At 40.2% G+C, this 27,233-nt stretch overlaps 1 protein-coding gene across 1 annotated transcript in view; it reads left to right on the top strand.

The window, feature by feature from the left end:
* Positions 1-27,233, top strand: part of rgs12b (regulator of G protein signaling 12b) — a 269,956-nt gene that overhangs the window by 51,196 nt on the left and 191,527 nt on the right. Inside the window, exon 3 of the mRNA XM_043703699.1 lies at positions 21,199-21,318. Coding sequence (XP_043559634.1) covers positions 21,199-21,318 — 120 coding nt within the window. The remainder of the gene's footprint in view (positions 1-21,198; positions 21,319-27,233) is intronic.

Below are 27,233 nucleotides of genomic sequence, written 5' to 3'. Positions count from 1 at the left end.
TGCAGTTGTATAAGACCCTGGTGCGGCCGCTTCTGGAATATTTTGTGCAGTTTTGGTCGCCATACTATAGGAAGGATGTGGAGTCACTGGAACGGGTGCAGAGGAGGTTTACCTGGATGTTGCCTGGTATGGTAGGAAGATCGTATGAAGAAAGGCTGAGGCAGTTGGGGCTGTTTTCATTGGAGAAAAGAGGGTTTGGGGGTGACTTGGTAGAGGTGTACAAGATGATTAGGGGTTTAGATAGGGTTGACCATGAGAACCTTTTTCCACGTATGGAGTCAGCTATTACGAGGGGGCATAGCTTTAAATTAAGGGGTGGTAGGTATAGGACAGATGTTAGGGATAGATTCTTTACTCAGCGAGTCGTGAGTTCATGGAATGCCCTGCTAGTAGCAATGGTGGACTCTCCCTCTTTATGGGCATTTAAACGGACATTGGATAGGCATATGGAGGATAGTGGGCGAGTGTAGGTTAGGTGGGCTTGGATCGGCGCAACATCGAGGACCAAAGGGCCTGTACTGCGCTGTATTTTTCTATGTTTCTATGTTTGTAGGCTTGTCTTCATTGGACGGGGTATTGAGTATAAGACCTGGCAAGCCATGTTAAAATTGTACAAGATATTGGTTTGGCCGCAGTTAGAATACTGTGTACAGTTCTGGTCGCCACATTACCAAAAGGATGTGGATGCTTTGGAGAGGGTGCAGAGAAGGTTTACGAGGATGTTGCCCGGTATGGAAGGTGCGAGTTATGAAGAAAGGTTGAGTAGGTTAAGTTTATTTTCATTAGAAAAAAGGAGATTGAGGGGGGACCTGATTGAGATTTACAGAATCGTGAAGGATATAGACAGGTGGATAGAGACAAGCTTTTTCCCAGGGTGAAGGATTCAATAACGAGAGGTCACGCTTTCAAGGTGAGAGGTGGGAAGTTTAAGGGGGATACAAGTGGCAAGTACTTCACACAGAGGGTGGTGGCTGTTTGGAACGCGTTGCCAGCAGAGGTGGTAGAGGCAGGCATGCTCGATTCATTTTAAGATGCGTCTGGACAGATGCATGAGGAGGTGGGGAGTAGAGGGATACAGATGCTTAGGAATTGAGCGACAGGTTTAGACAATACATTTGGATCGGCTCAGGCTTGGAGGGCCGAGAAGCCTGTTCCTGAGCTGTAAATTTTCTTTGTTCTTTCTTTGTTCTTTGTAATATCATCAACTGAGGTTATAAAACAGGATTTATCTCGGGCTTGATTGTAATGCCAGTTGACAAGTTTACACTGAATATAAGTTTGTTGTTGCTGATGGTCCATAGTCCTCATGGAGGCCCATCTTGAGTTTTTAGATCTGTCAAAATTCGTCCCACTTCTCGTGGTGATTCAAACAGCACTGTGTGAAGAGGAGGGTTGTGTGGTGGTTACTACTATCAATATTGTTATGGACAGATGTCTCTGTGTTGGTGCAGACAGGGTCAAGTAAGATTCTCTCTTGTTTGGTCCCTCAGCATTTGCTGTAGACTCTGTGTGACAGCTATGATCTAGGAATTAATTAGTTTCAACAGTACTACTGAGTCATTCTTAGTGATGGATATTTAAATTTGCCATCCATAGTGCATTTTCTGTCCTGTCAGTCTGCTTCCAAGTGATGTTCAACATGGTGATTCATCACTGAAGTGACGGGTAGTAGTAATCAGGTGGATTCCATGCCCATGTTTGCCTGATGCCATTAGACCTCTTGGGATTCAAAATCTTAATTGTCAACTCCCTCTCAATTGTATATAACACCGTGCCAACGCCTCTTCTGGTAGGACAGTTATACCCTGTGATGGTCATGTTTGGGATATTGTCTGTAAGGCAGTGGTTCCCAATCTTTTCAGCATCAAGGCATCCTTCAATGTGACAAGCATTTCCAACATACACTTTCTTTTGGAAGTCTACATATCCGCAGATCTAGAGGCTTGCTCATGTGCAGTCAGTAAGGGCGTCTGGCGCCAGCAGATACTGGCTTCAATAATAGAAGCATGGGCATGGACTCAACACCCTGGTAAAGCAGAAATGCTTCCTGAAAATTTCATGACACACATCTCAGCTTGATGCGACAAACTGGTGAGATGACAATGGTTTGATGGTCACTGTTGTTAGCATTTAATTCCAGATTCATTTTATTTGTTGGATTTAAATTCCATCAGTTGCCATGCTGAGATTTGTGCACATAGCATTAGTCTGGATCTCTGGCTTTGTGACCCAGTGACATTACCACAATGCCACCATCTTCTCCTGTTTAACCTGTTTTAGTTTCAGTGGATCATAGGTTTCTCTACTTCATTCGCAGGATGCCCTAAAAGAGGCAAAATGTATTGATTCTCACATGGTAACCTTGGGAAACCCAGCACCATTCTTACTGCTTCATTAAGATAAATACTCCAGTTAGAAGCCAACATTTAAAAAAATGCGTGTACAGTTTCTGTGCTGCTCATTTGATAAAAGGCAACTAGCAGCAGAGCAGGAAGGATCCTCAGCTAAATTTAAAAATATCCCTCTACCCTTTTGCTCTTAGTTCACAGCTGTAACTAATTTTAAACATTCTTACCACAGTGACTGACATAGCTCAACACAGTTTAGCGATTGAATTTAGTCTTTTTCCTCCTGAAATATTTCTGATGCAGTTCTTGCCTCCACCTCTCTGCATGTAGTTTAGATTTTCTTGAAACATTAGAATTGCCCATGCCTGGCTTGACCTATTGCCAAAATGACTTAGGTAATCACAATAAGAAGCAAATAAACACTTATAAAGTCATAGAAATGTATAGCACAGAAACAGACCCTTCGGTCCAATGCAGCCATGCTGACCAGATATCCTAAACTAATATAGTCCCATTTGCCAGCACTTGGCCCATATCCCTCTGCAGCATCTACAGTCATTGTTTTTACCCCATATCCCTCTAAACCCGTCCTATTCGTATACCCATCCAGGTGCCTTTTAAATGTTGTACTTTTACCAGCCTGCACCACTTTCTCTGGCAGCTAATTCCATACTTGCACTACCCTTTGCAACATGTACCAGTAACACTGCACAGTAGTCTCGAATGCATGAATGTGTGATTTGTTATCAATATCTCTGCAAGTGATGAAGTCTCATAAATTAAGGTTAAACTAGGTTAAGGAAAAGTCTTGGTGATTGAGCTCCCTAAATGGTGTTTTTCCATATTGGAATTCAATTGGAAAACTATCTAAAGAAAGGTTTGAGAATACATACTGTAAGTGAAGTCAGTTTTGACGATCATGACATCTATCCTTAACTCTGGTGGATCCAGCACCTGACAGCAGGGAGTGAGGCAGAATGCCTGTAAGTTTCATTGGTCAAAATTAGTCAGTGAAAGTTTTTTCTTTGCCTTCTGTTGACATCCTTTCTAACATTGAAGGAAGTGATGTGGTTAGACATTGGCAGCAATGTTGTAATAAGTAGTAGCTAAGTACCTGACAGTAGGGTTGAAACTTCTGCTGGATGACAGATTTCTGATGTTGGCATGTTGGAAATCTGTCATTTTAAACATGTTCCATCCTGTTGTTAAATTAACACCATACCTTTTAATCAATTTATCCAGTTGACCTTAGCTGGCTTTCCCTTCATATCAAGGTAATTGGATTTTTAAAAGATTAATATTTTTGATTGGAGTGTTTCACTTTCCAGCTTAAAGCACAAAATGTGAAAAAGGATGTTGGCACAAAAGATCTTGAAGTACAATCAACAGTACTGGAGGAGATTAGAAATAACAAGGATCAGAAACGACTGGTCAGAGTTCTTTCTAGGATCCCTGACTATTCTACCATTGAATAGAGAACAAGAAATATATGATAAACAATAAATAATTGAAGTTAGTAACAATGGCAATGTAGTAATTGAGTAGAACTTAAATCTTCAGAAATGCGACCGATTAAATTGGCAAAAATGGTCTGGAAGATGATTTGATAGAATACTTCTCCAATAGATTCTTGGGACTGTGTCATGGAACCATCTAAGGATCTAGAAATGAGGGAGATTTAATTCATATTTTCACGCTACAATTGTATGATGATCACCAATTCCACTGGATCCTTTAATGTGAAAATATGAATTCTTAATGATATAAAATATGCTTCTTAATGATAACCGTGATAATGTGAGAGATCAACTGCTGGCAGTAGTTTGATTTTTAGGTTTCTAATCATTCTATGATCCATTGGCTAGAGCTTGGCCTTGATTTTGGGAGGCAAAAAAGTCAGCTTCACATTTTTAAGAACAGTGATGACAGAGTATGCAGCACAATTATCTGTAATGATGTTAATCTTCCTTCTGTTGATACATTTTGTCCACTTTCCTGATCCATGCCTCAAAAAAGTACTGGAGGTCATACTTTGTTAGCTTCATAATGAGTGGTTAGTGGTTTGTCATTCCAGAAGCAATGTGACTTTTTGGACCTGTGTCATTCCTTTAGGAAAGAAAATATGCCTCTTTACCTGGTCTGACGTACATGTGACTCCAGATCCACAGCAATGTGGTTGACTTTTGACTGTCCTCTGGGCACTTTGGGTTGGGAATTGAACACTGGCTTAGCCAATTACACCCACATCTCATGAATGCATTAACAAACTCCTGAGTTTCTCCAACATTTTCTATTTTTAATTCAGACTTCTAGCATTTGTAATATTTTGGGTTTTTTTTACAGTTCTCCAGAGTACTGTCGAAGACACTTGCCACACATTCTCATTCTAGACTGTTATTTTCCCCTCACTGAATGTTAGACATGTAATCAGTTACATTTTGATTTATACTATAGAATCCCTACAGGGCAGATGTAGATCATTCAGTCCATCGAGTCTGCACCGTCCCTCTGAAGAGCATCCACCCAGGCCCACCCCATCCCTGTAATGCTGCATTTCCCATGGGTAATCCACCTAACCTACAAATCCATGGACACTACTGGACAACTTAGTATGGTCAATCCACCTAACCTGCACATTTTTGCACAGTGAAAGAAATTTGCAGCATCTGAAGAAAACCGACACAGACATGGGGAGGGGGGCATGTAAACTCTACACAGACAGTTACACAAAGGTGGAATTGAACCTGAGTCCCTGGCACTGTAAGGCAGCAGTGCTAACTACTGAGCCACTGTATGTATAATTCTCATTGCACCACCTCTCCCTCCGGTTTTCCTATATTTGCTTTACATTGTTCTTAAAAAAGTCTTTACAAATAAGTTCATGTCATTCATATAATTATTAACATAATGGTGATAATAATATCACTATTAACACTTTTCATAATTTCACTAATTTCCCCATCCTGTCAAAAGTTGACATTTTGAGATGAGCTGGAACTCTGATTGGATAACCAATGGTTTATGTGTGAGTTTAACATGAGAGTTTTGGCGTTGTACAGATTTGGAATAGTTCTGCCTCTCTGTACATTACCTGAAAGTCAAGAGATTCTCAGCCCTCACATCGACAACTATACGGTCTCCAACTAATTCAGCAGCATTTTGCTGGATTATATAAATCCATTAAATAGCCTTGTATTGATTCTCCAAAGAGGAAGTGATGGCCCAGTGTTATTATCATTGGACTGATAATCCATGGACCTTGGTAATATTCTCGGGACCTGGCTTTGAATAGAATAGAATAGAATAGAATCCCTGGCAGATGGTGCGATTTGAATCCAATTAAAAAAAACCTGAATTAAGAGTCTGATGTTGACCGTGAATCCATTGTCAGTAAAAACCATCTAGTTTACTAATGTCCTTTTGGGAAGGAAACTGTCATTCATACCTGGTCTGGCCTATTTGTGACTCCAGACCCATAACAATGCAGTTAACACTTAAACTGCCCTCTGCACAATTAGGAATAGGCAATAGATGTTGGCCTAGCCAGCGATGACTTCATTTCCATGAATGAAGAAAAAAAATTGCAAAGATTACAAATTATATCCTTTCTATACGCTCACGTTTGGAACCAAAGTACTCATTGAATACTTTAATCAACTCGTTGTTCTTCCATATTTCATCCCGCCAGAATATCAGCTATTTGCCTTAAAATAAATAACAGTTGTTGATTTGGTGATGCTGTTCCTTTGTCTGACGATGTTCCATAGTGCTGAAACTGTCTCTTCTAGACTACCTCCTTCTGGCCTCATTGTGGGCCTTCCCCATTGTCAAAGGTTGAGGTAATGTCAAAGTCTCTATCGCAGTTCCATCCCTATGGACTACCATGGCTGACTGACCTGAGTACTTTTCTTCTGAGTTTCAAGGTGTTCTGACCCTGTGTTTTTACTCAATTAATGTGTTGCCAGTATTTGGACAAACCTCAAAGTACTCTTAGGTCTTTTTCGCACCCTTGGAAATCTTTCTGCTCATAATTTTGTAACCGAAGTGTGCTAAGGCTTCTTTACTCTGAGTTTTCTCCTCTCCAACTTTGTTTCTTAAAATCTTCTAAGGATGTTTTCTGCCATTAGATTCTTCCCTTTACAGCTATGTCCCTTGTACTCCTTTTCAACTACAGATCCTGGCTTTGGAGTTTTATTTTCCGTAGTGGCCACCATGCTTTATCTTGTGCTTTGAAGCTAATACTGTGACCTGCAATTGAGATACATGCCTGGAGTATTATAGGTTGTGGGTTTCTGTGCATATAGGAAGAGATTTACATTTCCATTGAAATTGACATTTGGTTTCCTGGTTAAAAACACTTGTTCGCACTTCCTGTTTTCAGTCCGAGGATGGTGAGCTGACTTAGGGGGTCAGACAAGGCGACTTGGGAAGAGGTCAAGTAGCTACGAGTTCCTAAGGAGTGTTGGGTCGAAAGCCTGCTTGAGGGCTCTGGTAGAATGTTCAGAATTTGAAAATAAAGATGAAAATATAAAACTTCCCTTTTGCTTTCATCCCTCCATTGGCCTATCTATGCTAGTTCATTTCATAAGACCATAAGACATAGGAGCAGAAATTAGACCATTCACCATATTGAGTCTGCTCCGCCATTCAATCTTGGCTGATAAGTTTCTCAACCCCATTCTCCTGCTTTCTCCCTGTAACCTTTGATCCTCTTGACAATCAAGAACCTATCTATCTCAGTCTTAAGTGTATTCAATAGCCTGGCCTCCACAGCCTTCTGTGATAATGAATTCCATAGATTCACCACTCTCTGGCTGAAGAGGTTTCTCCTTATCTCCATTCTAAAAGGTCTTCCTTTTGCTGTAAGGCTGTTCCTTCTGGTCCTAGTCTCTCCTACCAATGGAAACATCTTCCCAACATCCACACTGTTCGGACCATTCAGTATTCTGTAAGTTTCGCATCCTTCTAAACTCTCATTGAGTATAGACCCAGAGACGTCAAATGTTCCTCATATGTTAAGTTTTTCATTCCTAGGACCATTCTCATGTACCATCTCTGTACACAATCCAGGTCAGTACAGCCTTCCTGAGATATGGGGTGCAAAACTGTGCCAGAGCTTTATAGAGCCTCAGAAGTACATAGTTTTATGTTCAAGTCCTCTCAAAATAAATACCACCATTGCAATTGCCATACTAACTACTGACTCAACCTCCAAATTTACCTTGAGAGAATCCCAAGTCTCTTTGCACTTCAGACTTCTGAATTTTCTCCCCATTTTGAAAATAGTCCATACCTCTATTCTTCCTAACAAAGTGCATGACCTCACACTTTTTTTCCACATTGTACTCCATCTGCCATTTCTTTGCCCACTCTCCTACCCTGTCCAAATCCTTCTGCAGCCTCCCCACCTTCTCAATGCTATCTGTTCCTCTGCCTATCGTAGTATCGTTTGCAAACATAGCCAGAATGCCCACAGTTCTTTTGTCTAGATCATTAATGTATAAAGTGAAAAGTTGTGGTCCCAATACTGAGCCTGGTAGAACACCATTTCTCACAGGCTGCCATCCTGAGAAAGACCCTTTCATTCCCACTCTCTGCTTTCTTCTAGAAAGCCAAACCTCCATCCATGCTAGCAACTTGCCTCTGACACCAAGGGCCCTTTCCTTACTCAGTAGCCTCCTGTGTCAAAGGCTTTCTTGAACTTAAAAATGTGTTGCTGGAAAAGCTGGAAGAAGAGCTTATGCCCGAAACGTCGATTCTCCTGCTTCTTTGATGCTGCCTGACCTGCTGGCTTTTAAGCTCTGATCTCCAGCATCTGCAGTCCTCACTTTCTCCTAAAGGCCTTCTTGAAGTCCAGGTAGCTAACATCCATTGGCTCTCTTTGGTCTAACCTGCCAATTACTTCCTCAAAGAATTTTACCAGGTTTGTCAGGCATGATGAAGCCATGCTGATTTTGCCCTTTTTACCATACACTTCCAAGTATTCAGAAATCTCATCCTTCACAATGGATTCCAGGATCTTACCCATGACCGAGGTTAGGCTATCTGGTCTATAATTTTTCATTTTTTGCCTTACTCCCTTTTTAAACAAGGGTTTCGTATTAGCGATTTTCCAGTCCTCTGGGATCTCTCAAGCAATTTCTGAAAGATCACCATTAACGCCTCCAGTATCTTTTTAGCTATCTCCCTTAGAACTCTAGAGTATTATCCATCTAGTCCAGGTGATTTATCCACCTTCAGGCCATTCAGTTTTTCTCACACTTTCACCTTGGTGATGGCCACCATGCTCAGCTCTGCCCTCTCACTGTCTTGAATTTTTGGGATATTATTCATGTCTTCCACCACAAAGACTGACGTGAAGTAATTATGCAGTTCCTCAGCCATTTCCTTGTTCTCCACTTCTAACTCTCCAACATCATTTTCCAGCGGCCCAATGTCCATTTTGCCTCTCTTTGCCTTTTATATATCTAAAGAAGGTTACAGTTTTCCTTTATATTACTGGCTAGCTTACCCTCATATTTAATCTTCTCCCTCCTTATTTCTTTTTTTTTGTTCCTTAGATGCATGAACGTGGCTACCACACCCTCAATGTCAACCTAGGCTTCAATACCTACCCCAATGGCATGTGATAACCCATGCAACCTTTCTGGCTTCACTCTTGCCAATGGCTCCTAATATCCAATGTGATCCTTTGGAAAGGTTATGCCCTGACAACATTCCAGCATTAGTGCTAAAAAACTGACCATGCCGCTGGCCAAGCTGTTCTAGTGCAGCTGCAATCCTGGCAGTTACCCAACAACATAGAAAATTTACCAAGTATGTCCTAATCACAAAAAGTATGTGAAATCCAACCTGGCCAAATATTGCCCTAACAGTCTACTATCTATCATCAACAAAATGAAGAAAAGTATTGTCGACTGTGATATGAAGTACACTTGCAAAAGAAAAATCCGATCAATGAACACTCAGTTTGGATTTTGCTGGAGTCCTGACCTCATTTCAGCCTCTGTCCAACATGAATAAAAAAGCTGAACTCCAGAGGTAAGGTGAGAGTGACAGCCTTTAATATCAAGGCAACATTTAACCAGTAAGGCATCAAGGATCTCAAACTGGAGTCAGTGGATATCAGGGGTAAAACTGTTGGTTGGAGTCATGTTTAGCACAAAGGAACATGGTTGTCATTTTGCAGGTTCATCATCTCAGCCCCAGGACATCACTGAAGGAGTCCTTCGGAGTGGCGTCTTAGATGAAACCATCTTAAGATGCTTCATCAATGATCTTCCATAATCATAAAGTCATAAGTAGGGATGTTCATTGGTTATTCACAATGTTCAGCACTATTCGTGACAACTCATATTGAAGCAGTTTGTGTAGATACGAGCAAGACCGAGGCAACATTTAGGACTGGCTAGCCACTTGATATTCAATGCTGACTTCCCCCCTAATCAACATCATGGCTGTTATCATTGAGGATGACTAGAGAAACTAGAGGTTTTGGTTAAGAAAAAGAAGGAAGTGTATACTTGGTATAGACAGCAGAGATTGCGTGAATCCTGAGAAGTATATAAAGGCAACAGGAATTTACTTAAGAGGGCAATCAGGAGGGAAAAAAAGGGACATAAGATTGCTTTGGCAAATAAGGTTAAGGAGAATCCAAAGGGTTTTTACAAATACATTAAGGACAAAAAGGGAACTAGGGAGATATGGCCCCTCAAAGATCAGCAAGGCAGCCTATGTGTGGAGCTGCAGGAGATGTGTGAGATACTAAATGAGTATTTTGCATTAGTGTTTACTGTGGAGAAGGATATGGAAGATATAGCATGTGGGGAAATAGATGGTGACCTCTTGAAAAATGTCCATATTTCAGAGGAGGAGGTGTTGAATGTCTTGAAATGCATAAAAGTGGATAAATCCCCAGGACCTGATTAAGTGTACCATTGATCACAGGTCACAGGTGAGGTGCCAGAAGACGGGAGGTTGGGTAACATGGTGCCACTATTTAAGAAAGGTGGTAAGGATAGCCAGGGAACTATAGACCGGTGAGCCTGACATTGGTGGTGGGCAGGTTGTTGGAGGGAGTCCTGAGGGATAGAATTTACATGTATTTGGAAAGGCAAGGATTTGAACTCCAGAGGTAAGGAGAGAGTGACAGCCCTTGATATCAAGGCAACATTTAACCAGTAAGGCATCAAGGATTTCAAACTGGAGTCAGTTGATATCATGGGTAAAACTGTTGGTTGGAGTCATGTGTAGCACAAAGGAACATGTAGCACAAAATCAACATGACTTTGTGCATGGGAAAACGTCTCACAAACTTTACTGAGTTTTTTGAAGAAGTAATGAATGGGATTGATGTGGGCAGAGAAGTGGACGTGATGCATATGGACTTCAGTAAGACGTTCGACAGGGTTCCTCATGGTAGACTGGTTAACAAGATTAGATCACAAGGAATGTAGGGAGGACTAGCCATTTGGATACAGAGCTGGCTTGAAGGTACAAGACAGAGGGTGGTGGTGGAGAGTTGCCTTTCAGACTAGAGGCCTGTGACCAGTGGAGTGCCACAAGAATCGGTGCTGGGTCCACCAATCGTTTCGTTATTCATATAAATGATTTGGATGTGAACATAGGAGGTATAGTTAGTAAGTTTGCAGATGACACCAAATTTGGAGGTACAGTGGACAGTGAAGAAAGTTACCTCAGATTACAACAGAATCTTGATCAGATGGGCCAGTGGGCTGAGGAGTGTCAGATGGAGTTTAATTTAAATAAATGTGAGTTGCTGCATTTTGGAAAAGCAGTTGATGGTAAGGTCCTGTGGTATGTTGCTGAACAAAGAGATCTTAGAGTACAGGTTCATAGTTCCTTGAAAGTGGAGTCGCAGGTAAATAGGATAATGAAGAAGGTATTTGTATGCTTTCCTTTATTGGTCAGAGCATTGAATTGGGAGCTCATGTTGCGGTTGTACAGGAAATTGGTTAGGCCACTTTTGGAGTACTGTGTGCAGTTCTGAAGCAGCCGTTTTGCAACCTTGGTGTTGTATCTGACCCCAAGATGAACTTTCAATCACATATCTGCAGCATCCTCTGCCTTTTTCTACTTCTGTGCCATCACCTGACACAGCCCCTGCCTCTGTTCATTTCTCTGCTAAAACCTTCACTCATCCCTTTAATTCTGCTTCAAGGCAGTCCTGAACTATAATTTGATTATAATAAACTGGAGGTCACCCAAAACTCTGCCACCCATGCCCATGCTTGCACCAATTTCTATTTGCTTATCACCCCTGAGCACAATGATCAACATTCGCTCCCAGTTAATCAAAGTCTTGGTTTAAAAATTTTCTATCCTCGTTTACACATCTCTCCTTGCCCTCATCTCTTTCTCCTCCACCCATATTCTCAAACATATCTGCAATACTCTAGTTCTATACTCTAGTTTTTGAAAGAGGAGGACAGTACCTAACATAAGAGAATTGGTAACATAATAAAAGATTAGTTTGAAAGAGCCCTACCAAAACTGGAATGAAAGGGTAATGGGGGCAAACTCTCACTAGTTGGAGTCATGCCTGACACATAGGGAGATGGCCGTAGTTGTTGGAGATCAGCCATCTCAGCTCCAGGATATCTCTGCAGGAGTTCCTTTGGGTAGTGTCGTAGGTTCAACCATTTTCAACTGCTTCATCAATAATCTTCCATCATAAGGTCAGAATTCAAGATGTGTGCTGATGATTGCACAACATTCAGCATCATTTGGGACTCCTCAGATACTGAAGCAGTCCATGTTCAAATGCTACAAGATCTGGACAATATCCATAATTGAGCTGACAGGTAGCAAGTAACATTTGCGCCACACAAATGCCAGGCCATGACCATCACCAATAAAAAACAATCTAGCCACCTTTATATTGAATGGTGTTGCCATCACTGAATCCCCTACTATGAACATCCAGGGGATTATTATTGACCAGAAACCCAACTGGAGTCACCAGGTAAACACTGACTACAAGAGCAAGTCAGAGACTAGGATTACTGCAGTGAGTAACTCACTTGATTCCCCAAAGCCTGTCCACCATCTACAAGGGACAAATTAGGAGTGTGATGGAATACTCCCCACTTGCCTAGGTGCATGCAGCTCCAACAACACTCAAGAAGCTTGACAGCATTAAGGACAAAGCAGCCCACTTCATTATTACTGCATTCACAAGCATCCACTCCCTCCACCACTGATGCTCAACAGAAGCATTATGTAATATCTGCAAGACACACTGCAGAAATTCACTGAAGGTCTTCAGACAGCACCTCCCAAACCCATGACCAGTTCCATCTGGAAGGACAAGGGCAGCAGATACATGGGAACACCACTCCCTTCAAGCTCCCTTCCAAACCACTTACCATCCAGACTTGGAAATATATCACCATTCTTTCACTGTTGCTTGTCAGGATCCTGGAGTTTCCTCCTTAATTGCATTGTGGGTCAGTTCACAGCAAGTGGACTGCAGTGGTTCAAGAAGACAGCTCACCACCACCTTTTCAAGGACAACTAGGTATAAATGCTGTCCAGTGAGTGACACGTACACCCTACAAATGAATTAAAAAAAAGTGCCATTAACTCTGTTTCTCTCACTGCAGATGCTGTGAGACCTGTTGAGTATCTCCAGCACTTTCTGTTTTTATTTCAGAATTTTACCAATATCTGTTAACAAGATTACTGGGAAAGGAAGTTGGATAGTAACTTAGTGGAAAAGGGGTTAAGGAAGCAGGAGGAGGGTCATGTGTATAGGTTAATCTTGAAATAGGACATGAGACACAAAGGGGAAAAAGTCAAGGAAAATATGAGTTTGAGATCAATGTTGAACCAAAACTTGTTTTGTTTTGAATTATACTACTTAGTATAGATGATAGATGATAATTCCTTTACATATTGGGGTTATGGGCTAATTTTCTGGAATGCTATTTCCCCTTAATAAAGCACTTTGTATATTTAGTGATATACTCATAATATCCCTACCATTCAAACATTAATCTGCAGAATTCAAGCATGTTATTGAAAATTAATAATGTTAAATATTAAGCAAACATTACCATTACATTTTAACTCCACTAGATGGCACTGCTAAGAAGTGGAAGTGGAATTCAAACTTTATTTTGTAATTTTATTTAGAAAACTGTGCAAAGAAATTCAGTACTTTTGCTAAGTATGTGGAAGAGCTTTTGAAAGTATCTCCAGAATCTTAGTGTAACAAGCTTATAATGAGCATATTTGTATTCCATCATAGCAACAATTATTTTTTAAATACTTCGTATGCAGCTTTTATTTTTGTGTTTGTAATGTTTCTCAGTATTAGTTCAGTTCTCCAAGATATTCCTGTGTTGTTAATTAGGTGTTAGACAAGGTGTAACTATGTTTTATCTCACTTCATTGACCGTAACGTTGTTTAAGGATCTGTTCTATGGACTGAACCTATTTATTTTACTTGCCAACATAGTCAAAGAATGACCATTTCCAAGCATGGTTGACTTTAAATAAAGTAGCAGCTATCTCCTTTATACTACCTGAAACTTTCTACACTTTAGAGAAGAAAAGCTCTTTATCTGTGTATATTTATTTACAGATTTAAAAAACATTTTTTTTTACATTTTAGCAAAGATCTGGTGACAACTCTCTAATTTTAGGGTTCGCATGAATGTGTGATTAACTTGCAATTTAGTTAACACAAGCTTTGGTGAAGAATCAGAAACTGCTCAAGAAACACTATCTAATGAGCACTAAATGAGACACCTATTTTCCATTAAAGGTTGTGTGGACTTCCTTTCCCTATTGTCTTTGTCAAACTTTTGCTGACCAGTTTTCATTGCTTAACTTATATTTTGTGCCTTTCTATCTTTTTCTATCAAAAATTATGTCTTAAACAATATAGATCTTTTCCTATCAGATGACTAGTTTAATCCAGTAGCTTCCAAAACATTTTATATATAATTTTTAATGGGGAATACTAAAGATCTGCAGCAAACCGAGTGAAATTCAAAGGTTAGTACTCCACGCCACGCATTTGTTCTGTAGCATTTGCGGATTGGGGGAATTATATTTCATAAATATAATTTGGGGGCGGCACAGTGGTTAGCACTGCTGCCTCACAGCCCCAGGGACCCGGGTTTGATTCCCATCTTGGATGACTGTCAGTGTGGAGTTTGCACATTCTCCCCGTATCTCCATTAGTTTCCTCCTGGTGCTCCGGTTTCCTCCCACAATCTAAAGATGCGCAGGTCAGGTGAATTGGCCGTGCTAAATTGAGGAGAAAGTGAGGTCTGCAGATGCTGGAGATCAGAGCTGGAAATGTGTTGCTGGAAAAGCGCAGCAGGTCAGGCAGCATCCAGGGAACAGGAGAATCGACGTTTCGGGCATAAGCCCTTCTTCAGGACCGTGCTAAATTGACCATAATGTTCAGAGTAAATGTAGGAGAATGGGTCTGGATGGGTTACTCTTCGGAGGGTCACTGTGGACTTGTTGGGCTGAAGGGCCTGTTTCCATACTGTATGGAATCTAATCTAAAAAAAAAGCAGATGATAGGGCTATGGGGATGTTGGTTGTCATGTGTAAAGTAGAAGCTGGAATTTGTTCATCAAATTGTTCAACATAGCTTGACCCGACATTTATATCAATTAGAAACTCAGTACTTATTTTGCATAGAACTTTGTTTCTGTCATTAGTCAAAATGGAGATGATGGGCAGCCAATTTTAGAAATCTTTGATGATTGGGATACAAGAGTTGGTTGCTTTCACTTTGTTTCCCCCAGTTTCTGTACAAATGTATTTCTCTTATATAGAGTCAGAGAGTCATACAGCTTGAACATCCTGTTCCGTCCAACTAATCCATGCTGACCATGTTCTCAAACTAAACTAATCCCACCTGCCTACGTTTGGCCCATAGCTCTCCAAACCTTTCCAATTTATGTACTTATCTAAATGTCTTTTAAACATTCTAACTGTACCTGCGTCCACCACTTCCTCTGACAGTTCATCCCACACACACACCACACTCTGTGTAAAAAACGTTACCCCTTACGTCTTTTTTAAATCTTTCTCCCCTCACCTTAAAGATGATTCCCCTTAGTTTTGAACTTCCCCACCTTAGGGAAAAGACCGTTGCTATTCACCTTATCTATGCTCCTCATTATTTTATAAACCTCTATAAGATCGCCTCTCAACCTCCTACACTCCAATGAAAGAAGTCCTAGCCTATTTTTATAACTATTTTACAACCATTCCTGGCAACAATCTTTTCTGAACCCTCTCCAATTTAATAATATCCTTCCTATAACAGGGCAACCAGACCTGCACACAGTACTCTAGAAAAGGCCCCACTCAACATGATGTCCCAATTCCTATATGTTCTGTTCTGGTCACCTCATTATGGGAAGGATGTGGAAGCTTTAGAGAGAGTGCAGAGGAGATTTACCAGAATGCTGCCTGGACTGGAGGGCATGTCTTACGAAGAAAGATTGAGGGAGCTAAGGCTTTTCTCATTAGAGCAAAGAAGGATGAGAGATGACTTAATGATAATGAGAGGCATAGATAGAGTGTATAGCCAGAGACCTTTTCCCAGGGCAGAAATTGGTATCACAAGGGGGCATAATTTTGAGGTGATTAGAGGAAAGTTTAGAGGAGATGTCAGAGGTGGGTTCTTTACACAGAGAGTGGTGGGTGTGTGGAATGCACTGCCAGCAGTGCTAGTAGAGTCAGATACATTAGGGACAGTTTGTGATTCTTGGAGAGGTACATGGACGATTGTAAAATGTAGGGTATGTAGGTTAGTGTGATTTTAGAGTAGGATAAAAGATTGGCACAACAACGAGAGCCGAAGGGCCTATACAGTGTTGTACTAATCTGTGAACCTCTAGGTTTCCCTGTTTTACAGCACTACCCAGGGCCCTAATCAATTGTATAAGTCCTGCCCTTGTTTCTTTTACCAAAATGCAGCACCTCACATTTATCTAGATTAAATAAGGTTCAGATAAGGTCATAGATTTGCTATCTGGGGAATAACAAGTATGAACCTGTGCCCTAGCATGCCTTAGCTCAACAGCATTGCAGTGTAAAATAAATTAATCATAACATTTAAAATATGCCTTTTAAAATTCTTCTCTGGTAATAAAAATAATGAAAACAAAGCATTCAGTACAAGATGGCTCTTTTCCCCTTTTTACCTAACACTATCCTTGTGGTTATTACATTTTTGTTCTTCATGTAGATCTTGTAAAAATATAATTGACTTTGCTGATTCTTTTAAATGCTCTTCCAAGTTGTCCATTTAAATTCAGAATAGTATTCCCTAACTTCCTTAGTTTCCAATCCAGTAACCTGAACTCGGTGAAATCAAATATATCTAAAGAAATGCTGGACATTTATTCTGATAGTTCATTTAACTTTCTCAGTTTTCTAATCTTTCTATATTTTTCTTAGGACACTTGCTAGCATTATTTTGTACTTTAGATACAGTGGTTTTAGAGGCCTTGTTATTTGACTGCATATGTTTCTCTTTGAGAAAATTGGGCTGTTTCCTTCAGAAAGGGGCAGATTATAGGATACATGATTTAGGCATTTAAAATTATGAATGAATGAGGCATGGTAGATGGAATACAATCTATTTCTAATAGGTAAGAAAACACAGATATAAAATTACAAACATTCAAACAATGACAGACAGGAAAAGACCCTTTGGTATGTCTAACAGTTAAAGCTAGTTCAGAAGATCACTCTGGATTTGATCATTCTAAGCTGTACCTATCTTTCACATAATGTGATATCCCACAACCAGAAAGAGGACTTACTGTTTTTTGAAGGAATGTAGCCACCTGCTGCCTCCCAGTCAAGGTGACAGCCCGTTCCAAACTCCTCATTCCTGATGAAAGGCTTATGCCCGAAACATTGACTCTCCTGCTCCTTGGACGCTGCCTGACTTGCTGTGCTTCCAGTGCCACACTTTTTGAGCTTGTTCCAAAGGTTCATTGTTCTCTGGGAAATGAATCAACTTGTGACATTGATTCCAGATCTAGTCATAGCTGACTTAAAATTCTGAACCCTGGTCCTTCATAATCTAATTATTTGAATAAACCTTCTACTGTGATTTTATGATTCTTATGAACCTTGAACTAAATGTACATTCATAAATCTAATTTCCTAATGTGTGGATTTCCAGCTGTTTTAGTTTATCCTGATAGCTAAAATGCTTTTATCCAGGAATTAATTTAGTATCCTTTCTCTGAATCTTTTCTGAAGCTTCTAAATTATCAACCATTTCAGGCTTGACCAGTGACTGGTGGAAGCATTTGGATAAGAAATTTAACAGGAGAGGAGAAATGTTACATACTCAGAGTGATAAGTGGAAACTCTGTTCTTGTGACATTGCTTAGAGGGTCTTGCCACAGAATCGGTTTATGTCTGTCTAACTGAGGTCCTTTATACCTGGTAATTATGTAGTCATTGTCAATATTCAAACCTATCTGGTTCATTTTTGTTCTTTTGTGAAGGAAATCTATCATCCTTACCATCATACATATGACTCAGACCAATGTGTTTGTCTCATAACTAACCTCTAAGCATATAGAAATTTGTAATAAATGCTGGTCTAGCCATGAATGTCACATCCCATGAATGAAACCTAGAAAGTATTTACTTTGTGATCAATTTTGTGTTGGCGATGCTTGGACATGAGCTTTCTATTCCATCCCAGTGGATGATTGAACATAGAACATTGCAGCACAATACAGGCTCTTTGGCCTTTGATGTTGCTATGACCTGTGAAACCAATCTGAAGCCCATCTAACCTATACTATTCCATTATCATCCATACGTTTGTACAATGACTATTTAAATGTCGTTCCTTCTTCCCTCTAATGAAAATAGCCTCAAGTCTCTCAGCCTTTCCTCATAAGACTTTCCCTCCATACCAGGCAACATCCTAGTAAGTCTCCTCTCTGTTCAGGAATGAAGCAGTCGGTGAATTCAACGTAGAACCCACTCCCCTTTTTGCAACAATCAATGTTAAAGTTTAAATATCCAGCCACGTAACCAGTCACTTTCTGTGAAAGGGCAAAATATATAATGTAGGTGTGGCAGATCTTTAAGGAGGGTAAGGAGATGCAGAGGTGACAAATGGTTGAGGAGTCGGGGGTGGCAGGTGCGTAAGGTTAGACCATTTGAAAGTGTTAAGGTTGCAGGTAAGTAAAAGATTTGGATGGCAGGTAGTTGAGAGGATTAGAGTGCCTGTTCAGTGAGAGAGTCGGGCAATATATGGATAGTAAGGTGATTTGAGTAAGTTCAGTTTCAACAACACTCCAGAATCTTGACACTTTACAGGATAAAGCAGCCTGCTTGAAAGGCATTTCGTCCCCCACCTTCAATATTCACTCTCCTCACCGTGTGTGCACTGTAGTAGTAGTGTGTATCATCTTCAAGATGCACTGCAGTAACTCACCAAGGTACTTGCTGAACCCATGTGTTCCAAACCTGTGGCCTCCTCTACCTAGAAGATACATGAGAATCTCAATACTCGCAGATTCCCCTCCCACACACAACATCAGAATTCCTTCATTGCCACCAGGTTACAATATTGGAATTTATTTACTAACAGCACTGTAGATATACCTACACACCAAAGACTGCAGCAGATCAAGAAGGACAAAGGTTAAAAATCACACAACAACAGGTTGTAGTCCCACACAACACCAGGTTATAGTCCAACAAGTTTATTTGGAAGTACAAGCTTTCGGAGGAGTGCTCCTTCATCAGGTAGCTAGTAGGGCAAGACCATAGGACACAGAATTTATAGTAAAAGATCAAAGTATCATACAACTGTTACAATGAGTAAACCTACATTGCTGTTAACTCTTTAATCACTTTGATTGGATTGCAGGTTTTGATTCATTAATATGTAAATCCCAGAACTTCTTTCAAGTCAAATTCCTGAGATAACTTAAGGTTTTTAAAAAAAGGTGATGTCTCAGCTCAGACAATACATTAAAGGTGTGAGATTAGCGTCTGTCTGTATTCCAACCTTGAGTCAGAACTGATTCCATTTCCAAAGTAGAAGTTTATTAAATGTCACATGGACTGACTGCCAATAGATGGTGTGCTTTTTAAACAAAGTAGAATGTATCTGCAAATACAAATCTGCAAATGCAAATTCATCCCATAGACACATGTGTGTGTGCGAATGAGAGAGAGAGAGTATGTGGTGGTGGTGGTGGTGGGGGTGGGGGGGTATGGGCATGTGAGTGTAGGAGGTATGTGTGTCTGAGAAAGTATGTGTATGAGAGAGAGTCTGCGTGAGTGTGTAAGTGTGATTGTGCGTAAAATATGCGTGTATACCGTAGTGTGACATGAACCCAAGATCCTGGTTGAGGCCATGCTCGTGGGTACTGAACTTGGCTATCAGTTTTTGCTTGGCAACTCTGCGTAGTTGCGTATTCCAAAGTCCGCCTTGGAGGATGAATGTCCTTGACCGCTGAAGTGTTTCCCGACTGGAAGGAAAGGCAGTTCAAGAAGGCAGCTCACCATGTCCTTTTTTAGGGCAATTAGGGATGATGATAGGTTCTGGCTTAGCCAACATCACCCCCCAACCCGAGAATGAATAATTAAATAAAAAGGTGCCAGACAGTTGAGGGGTTGTCAGATGGGTGGAGATTGATGAATGTTTATGGTAGCACTATGGATTAGGTGCTAGGATGGCAGTGGATTGGCAAATGGGTTAGGGTAGCAGATGGGTGAGGTGGCCGGGTACCAGATATATGCACAAGTGTTTAGGATAAGTTGAAGGTAGAAGGATGTGTCATAGGTGGTGCAAGAATAACTAGACTGGTAATTTTTGAATTCTAGAGAAATGTTTGAGGGCCTGGGTTTGAATCCCACAATGACAGATGGTAACATTGATAACCTGAAACTTTAACTGTGATTTTTCTCCACAGATGCTGTCAGACCTGCTGAGCTTTTCCAGCAATTTCTGTTTCTATTTCTGATTTCCAGCATCCACAATTTCACAGATGGTAAAATTTGATTTCAACAAGAACCTAGAATTAAAAAAAATTAGACTAATGGTGATTGTGTAACCACTGTCGATTGTCAGGAAAAATCTATCTGATACACTGAGTTCTTTAGGAAAAGCAGTCTGCCATCCTTACCAGGTGGCTACATGGGAATGTTTCATTGGACCAAGGAGGTGTTCGGATATGTAGATGTTTAGATTGGGTTGTAAGGATTGTTGACAGGTGGGGATTTGGTTGGGGGTATGAGCATGTCAGGCCAGATTGTATGTAAGGTGTTGGGTAGGAGTATGATTCAGAAAATAAGGTGATTTAGGTCAGGTTGAGTGGGTTGTCAGGGGCAGGGCATGGGAGAGGGTCACAGGATTTATGGTTGAGAGGATTCCTGTTGTGTTAGGTACTGAGTTTAATAGTCTACCTGGAAATTAGAGTAGATTTTTGATTCTCTAACTTTTCCCGAGTAAGTATTAAGTTTCATTGAGTTAAAACCCTCAAATTGTGTGACACTTAAGGGCCTTTTTAGGATACTATCCCATTGGAATTTTAAATCACCTGAGCAAAGATTTTCTCATGTTGGGTTTTCTGCATAGTTCTGATGTAGCTTTCATTGATCATGCTGCAGAAATGACTATCTGGCCACTGGAGTATCAGAGCCATTAAGTCTGCTTCTCTCTTTGCAGTATTTTGCTTTTAAACTTCATTTTCATGGTCTATTTCATGCAACACATTTTTCCACTAAGTTATTGTGAAAGTTTTCTTTTCAATTTTACCAATTAAAGTGTAAAACTGATACCATATTTTGTTTAATTTTACAGGGCACAAAGTTTTCTGGGAATTCAGTTGGATTTCATCAAGCTTTCCAGCGTTCTTCTGTTCGGCGATCATATGGGAGATCGAAACGTTTCAGTATAACCCGCTCGTTGGATGATTTAGAGGTAAATTTAAAAATTCTATGATCCAATGCAGATATAAAATATTTTGACAATAGTACAAGTTTTAACTCCTGAATGTAAACCCCAAAATTCTCAGATGCTTTTCATTGCTAGACCTCATTGCTATCCCCCAGGTAATAGCCAAGTTTGAAAAGGAGTTGACTAAAGGCTCATAGTCATGATTCATGCAAATTATGGAGGGAAATCAAAGTAGTCATTTCCCAGAGGCTGGGGTAATGTGGAATTTAGGAGAGTTTTGTATTTGAGATAAGAGAGTTAAAGTGACAGAGGTTCAAAATAAAAAGGTTTTTAGAAAATATTTTGGTCATTAATTGTTTGGCAGTTTTCATTTATTATAACAATCATTTGCTTCCTAACTAGTGCAAGCAATATTACTGTGAGGTGATGTTGGATCAGAAAGCTTAACTTTACTTGAATTTATATTTTGTGCTTCCTGGTTTGTGTTGAGTGCATTTGATCAAGCTTCCTCCTACCATGTACTGCACCTCAAATCTGTCTCATTTAGATGACAACCCTCTTCACTGAGGTCTTTCAGCAGTGTTGCAATTTAGACATTTAAAAACAAATCTTAAATGAAGAATGAAGTAAACTTACAACATTTCCAAGGGAATTCGACTTTTCCTAAATTAAATTTCCAGCATATTGTTGTGCGTACTTTGAAATATAAGGCATCTTGAGAAAGTTTGTTGAGAAACCTACTGCTGACAGTTAAAATTTGCCTTTTTAATTACCTGTTTGCCTCTAGAAGAGTGGGCAAAATAAATATAAACATTCAGGCTAGAGCTTGGGACTGGATTGTGTCTTTAGGTAGTTGGACAAAGCTGCTTAACAATCTAAAATACCTAATCTTAAAACTATTTGCCTGACTTTTCAGTTTAGTCCTAGATGTACAATAAACATGAAAGATCAGCAGCAACTTTACTTAATTATATGAATTTAGCTACTTGTAACTGTGCTTTGCCCTACCCTACAAATACTTCTCATTGTCAGTAGAGTATGTGGTCCAAATATTGAAAATTCCCTCCTGTGGAAATACTGAAATTCCATTCTTTGATTTCATGGTTTAATGTATCCCTGTTGCTGCCCTGAAAAGCTGAATAAATCTATTTAGTAGATATAAAATAACACTGTGTTGAGTACAGATTTATTTTGTTTTTGTTTTAAATTTATAATTTTTTAACAAAAGATAACCATCGCAATTTAATTGTTTACAAATTTGTAGTACTCTGCAATAATAGACTGATGAACTGTAATTAAAGAGTTGGGACTCTTCATTTTTGATTATAATTTTCAATATGGAAAACCTTTGCAAATAGTCTTGCCATAGCCTGTCTAATGATACAAAATGGGGTGATTACCTTGCTGGGATTAATACGGCAAGCTCCCAGCAGTGAGAGGGAGATAGAGGATCACGTGTAGACAAATCACAGGAAGGTGTGAGCGAAACAGGATTATGGAAGTATGGGAATTCAACTTTGTGAATATTAATTGGGATTGCCTTAGTGTAAAAAGATTCATGGGTGGAATTTTGGGGATAGTGACCATAACTGGAAAGGGGTAAGAGTAGCACAGAAGTTAAGTGTCTAAATTGAGGAAGGCCAATTTTAACATCATCAGACACGATCTTAGACTGGGAGCAGATAAATTTACATTTTAGTACTCTGATGGAATGCATCCCAGGGTACTAAAAGAGATGGTGGGAGAAATTGCAAGTGCTTTTGTGGTAATTTTCCAAAATTCGCTAGACTCTCGGATTACTACCCGAACCACATGCAAAATGACTTGGGGAATAAGAAAATTTGGGAAGTAAAGATGTGGCTAAGGGAGTGGTGTGGGAAAGAGGAGTTCCATTTCATGGGGCATTGGCATCAGTTTTGGAACAGAAGGGATCTGTACCAATGTCTCCACCTGAACCGATCTGGAACCAGCATGCTAGCGGAAAGCATAAATAAGGTAGTCACTAGGACTTAAACTATGAGTTCGAGGGAAGGGAAGGGGAAAATGGCAGGAAGTATGATGGTAAATAAAAAGGTTAGCATGTGTGCAGGAGCGTTTAACTACAAGAGTAGACTATGAAAGAAGTAAGAAGGAAGGATGACTCAGGAGATATTATTAGAGATGTTGTAAATCATAAGGGTATGAAAACTAGCATAAAAGCACTTCACCTGAATATTGATAGCATTCGTAACAAGGTCGATGAGTTAACGGCACAAATCATCGCAAATGAATATGATTTAGTAGCCATTACAGAGACATGGTTACAGGTCATGACTGGAAGTTAAATAACCAGGGGTACCAGACTCTTGAGAAGAGTAGACAAGAAGATAAGGGAGATGATGTACATTCAAGGGCTACATCAGGGCAATGCTGAGAGGTGACATAGGTTCTGTAGAGAATAAGGTTGAATCTATTTGTGTGGAAATTAGAAATTCTAAGAAGAAAAGGTCACTGATCGGCATAGTCTATAGGCCACCAAATAATAATATCACGTTGGGCCGGACAATAAACAAAAAAAAGACTAATGCCTATAAAAATAGTCGGGTAATTATTGGGTCGAACCAGCTCAGTAAGGGTAGCCTTGAGGAGGTGTTCATTGAGTATTCACGATAGTTTCTTGAACAGTATGCAGTGAAACCAACAAGGGAACAAGCTATCCTAGATCTGGTCCTGTGTAATGAGACAGGAATAATTAATGATCTCATAGTTAGGGATCCTCTTTGAAGGAACGATCACTGTGTGGTTGAATTTAGAATACAGATGGAAGGTATGAAGCTAAAATCCAATATCAGGGTCCTGGGCTTAAACAAAGGAGGCCACAATAGAATGAGGGAACACTTGGTTAAAGTAGACTGCAAACAAAGACTTTATAGTGGGACAGTTGACGAACAGTGGAGGACTTTCAAAGCAAATTTTCAAAGTGCTCAGCAAAAGTACATTCCAGTGAAAAGGAAAGACTATAAGAAAAGGGCTAATGTGCCGTGGGTGTCTAAGGAAATAAAGGAGACTTTCAAATTGAAAGAAAAGGCATACAAAGTGGCCAAGATCAGCAGGAAACTAGAAGACTGGGAAAGTTTTAAAGGTCAACAGAAAGCCACAAAAAGAACTCTGAAGAAAAATAAGATAGAACATGAGAAAAAACTAGCACAGAATATAAAGACAGATAGCAAACGTTTCTGTAAATATATAAAACAAAAAAGAGTGGCTAAAGTAGACATCGGTCCTGTAGAAGGTGAGAAGGGGCATTTAGTCATGGGATATGATGAAATGCCCAAAGTATTGAATAGGTATTTTGTCAGTTTTCACAGTGGAGGACACAAATAGCATGCCAGTAATTGATAAAGAGAAGGTAGGTGAGGACCTGGAAACAATCATTATCACGGTAGAAATCATGTTGGGCAAGCTAATGGAGCTAAGGATAGATAAGTCTCCTGGCCCTGATGGAATGCATCCCAGGGTACTAAAAGAGATGGCAGGAGAAATAGCAAATGTACTTGTGGTAATTTTCCAAAATTCACTGGACTCTGCAGCAGTTCCAGCAGATTGGAAAATAGCAAATGTGATGCCACTGTTTAAAAAGGACAGTAGACAAAATATGGGGAATTATAGACTGGTTAGCTAAACATCTGTAGTGGGGAAGATGTATGAGTCTATTATCAAGGAAGAAATAGCAAGGCATCTAGATAGAAATTGTCCTGTTGGACAGATGCTGCATGGGTTCATGAAGAGCAGGCCAGGCTTAACTAATCTTTTGGAATTCTGTGAAGACATTATGACATTGGGGACCCAGTAGATGTACCTAAATTTCTAAAAGGCCTTTGACATGATGCCGCACAGGAGGCTGCTGCATATGATAAAGATGCATAGGTTACGGGTAAAGTGTTGGCATAGATAGAGGATTGTGAGACGAGCAGGAAGCAAAGAGTGGGGATAAATGAGTGCTATTCTGGTTGGCAATCCGTAACAAGTGGTATGCTTCAGGGATCAGTGTTTGGACCCCAATTATTCACAACTTATATAGACGATTTGGAGTTGGGGACCACGTGTCATGTGTCAAAGTTTGTAGATGACACTAAAGTGAGTAGCAGAGCAAAGTGTGCAGAGGATTGTGAAACTTTGCAGAGGAACATAGGTACTTTAAGTGAGTGGGCAAAGGTCTAAAAGATGGATACAGTGTTAATAAATGTGAAATCATCCATTTTGGCAGAAGTAACAGTAAAAAGGACTATTAGGAACAAAGAAAATTACAGCACAGGAATAGGCCCTTCGGCCCTCAAAATCTGTGCCAATCCGGATCCTTTATCAAAACCTGTCACCTATTGTTTAAGGATCTGTATCCCTCTGCTCCATGCCTATTCATGTATCTGTCTAGATACATCTTAAATGACGTTATTGTGCCTGACTCTACCACCTCCGCTGGCAACGAGTTCCAGGCACCCACATGCTCTGTGTAAATAACTTTCCATGCATATTTCCTGTAAACCTTTCCCCTCTTATCTTGAATTCATAACCCCTAGTAACTGAGTCCCCCTCTCTGAGAAAAAGCTTCTTGCTATCCATCCTGTCTGTATCTCTCATGGTTTTGTAGACCTCAACGAAGTCCCCTCTCAACTGCTGTCTTTTTAATGAAAATAATCCTAATCTACTCAATCTCTCTTCATAGCTGGCGCCCTCCATATCGGGTAACATCTTGGTGAACCTCCTCTGCATCATCTCCAAAGCATCCACACCCATTTAGTAATGTGGTGACCAGAACTGTACGCAGTATTCCAAATATAGCCAAACCAAAGTTATGTACAACTGTAACATGACCTGCCAACTCTTGTACTCAATACCCTGTCTGACGAAGGAAAGCATGCCATATGCCTTCTTGACCACTCTATTGACCTGCATTGCTACCTTCAAGGTACATTGGACATGAACACCCAGATCACTCTGTATATCAATTTTTCCCAGGGCTATTTCATTTACTGTATAGTTTGCTCTTGAATTGGATCTTCCAAAATGCATCACCTCGCATTTGCCCGGATTGAATGCCATGTGCCATTTCCATGCCCAGCGCCCCAATCTATCCATGTTCTCCTGTATTCTGTGACAATCCCCTTCATTATCTGTTACTCCACCAATCTTAATGTCATCTGCAAACTTGCTGATCGGACACCTATACTTTCCTCCAGATCATTTATCACAATCAACAGTGGTCCCAACACAAATCCTTTCAGGAACACCACTGGTCACAGTTCTCTATTTTGAAAAACTCTCTTCCACTACTACTCTTTGTCTCCTGTTGCCCAGCCAGTTCTCTATCCATCTAATACACCCTGGACCCCATGTGACTTCACTTTCTCCATCAGTCTACCATGGGGAACCTTACCAAATGCCTTACTGAAGTCCATGTATATGACATCTCATTAATCAACTTTGTCACTTTCTCAAACAATTCTATTAAGTTGGTAAAACATGACCTTCCCTGCACAAAACCATGTTGCCTATCACTGAAATGCCCATTTTCTTCCAAATGTAAATATATTCTATTCCTCATTATCTTCTCCAGCAGCTTCCCAACCACTAACATCAGACTCACTGGTCTATGCGAGTTTTGAGAAAGTTTGTAGTTCAGGTTGAAGTTCTGGATGTACGTTTGCTCGCTGAGCTGGAAGGTTTGTTTCCAGACGTTTTGTCACCATACTAGGTGACATCATCAGTGAACCTCCGGTGAAGCACTGATGTTAGTGACCCGCTTTCTATTTATGTGTTTAGGTCTATTATGGTCTATAATTACTTGGATTGTCCCAGCTATTCTTCTTCTATGAGGGGACAAAATTAGCAATTCTCCAGTCCTCCGGGACCTCGCCCGTGTTCAAGAATGCTGTAAAGATATCTGTTAAAGCCCCAGCTAT

Source organism: Chiloscyllium plagiosum, chromosome 2 (assembly GCF_004010195.1).
Source record: "Chiloscyllium plagiosum isolate BGI_BamShark_2017 chromosome 2, ASM401019v2, whole genome shotgun sequence".
In the NCBI taxonomy this organism is placed as follows: domain Eukaryota; kingdom Metazoa; phylum Chordata; class Chondrichthyes; order Orectolobiformes; family Hemiscylliidae; genus Chiloscyllium; species Chiloscyllium plagiosum.
The sequence above is the reverse complement of the archived record's forward strand: the minus strand, read 5'-3'. Positions and strand labels throughout refer to the sequence as shown.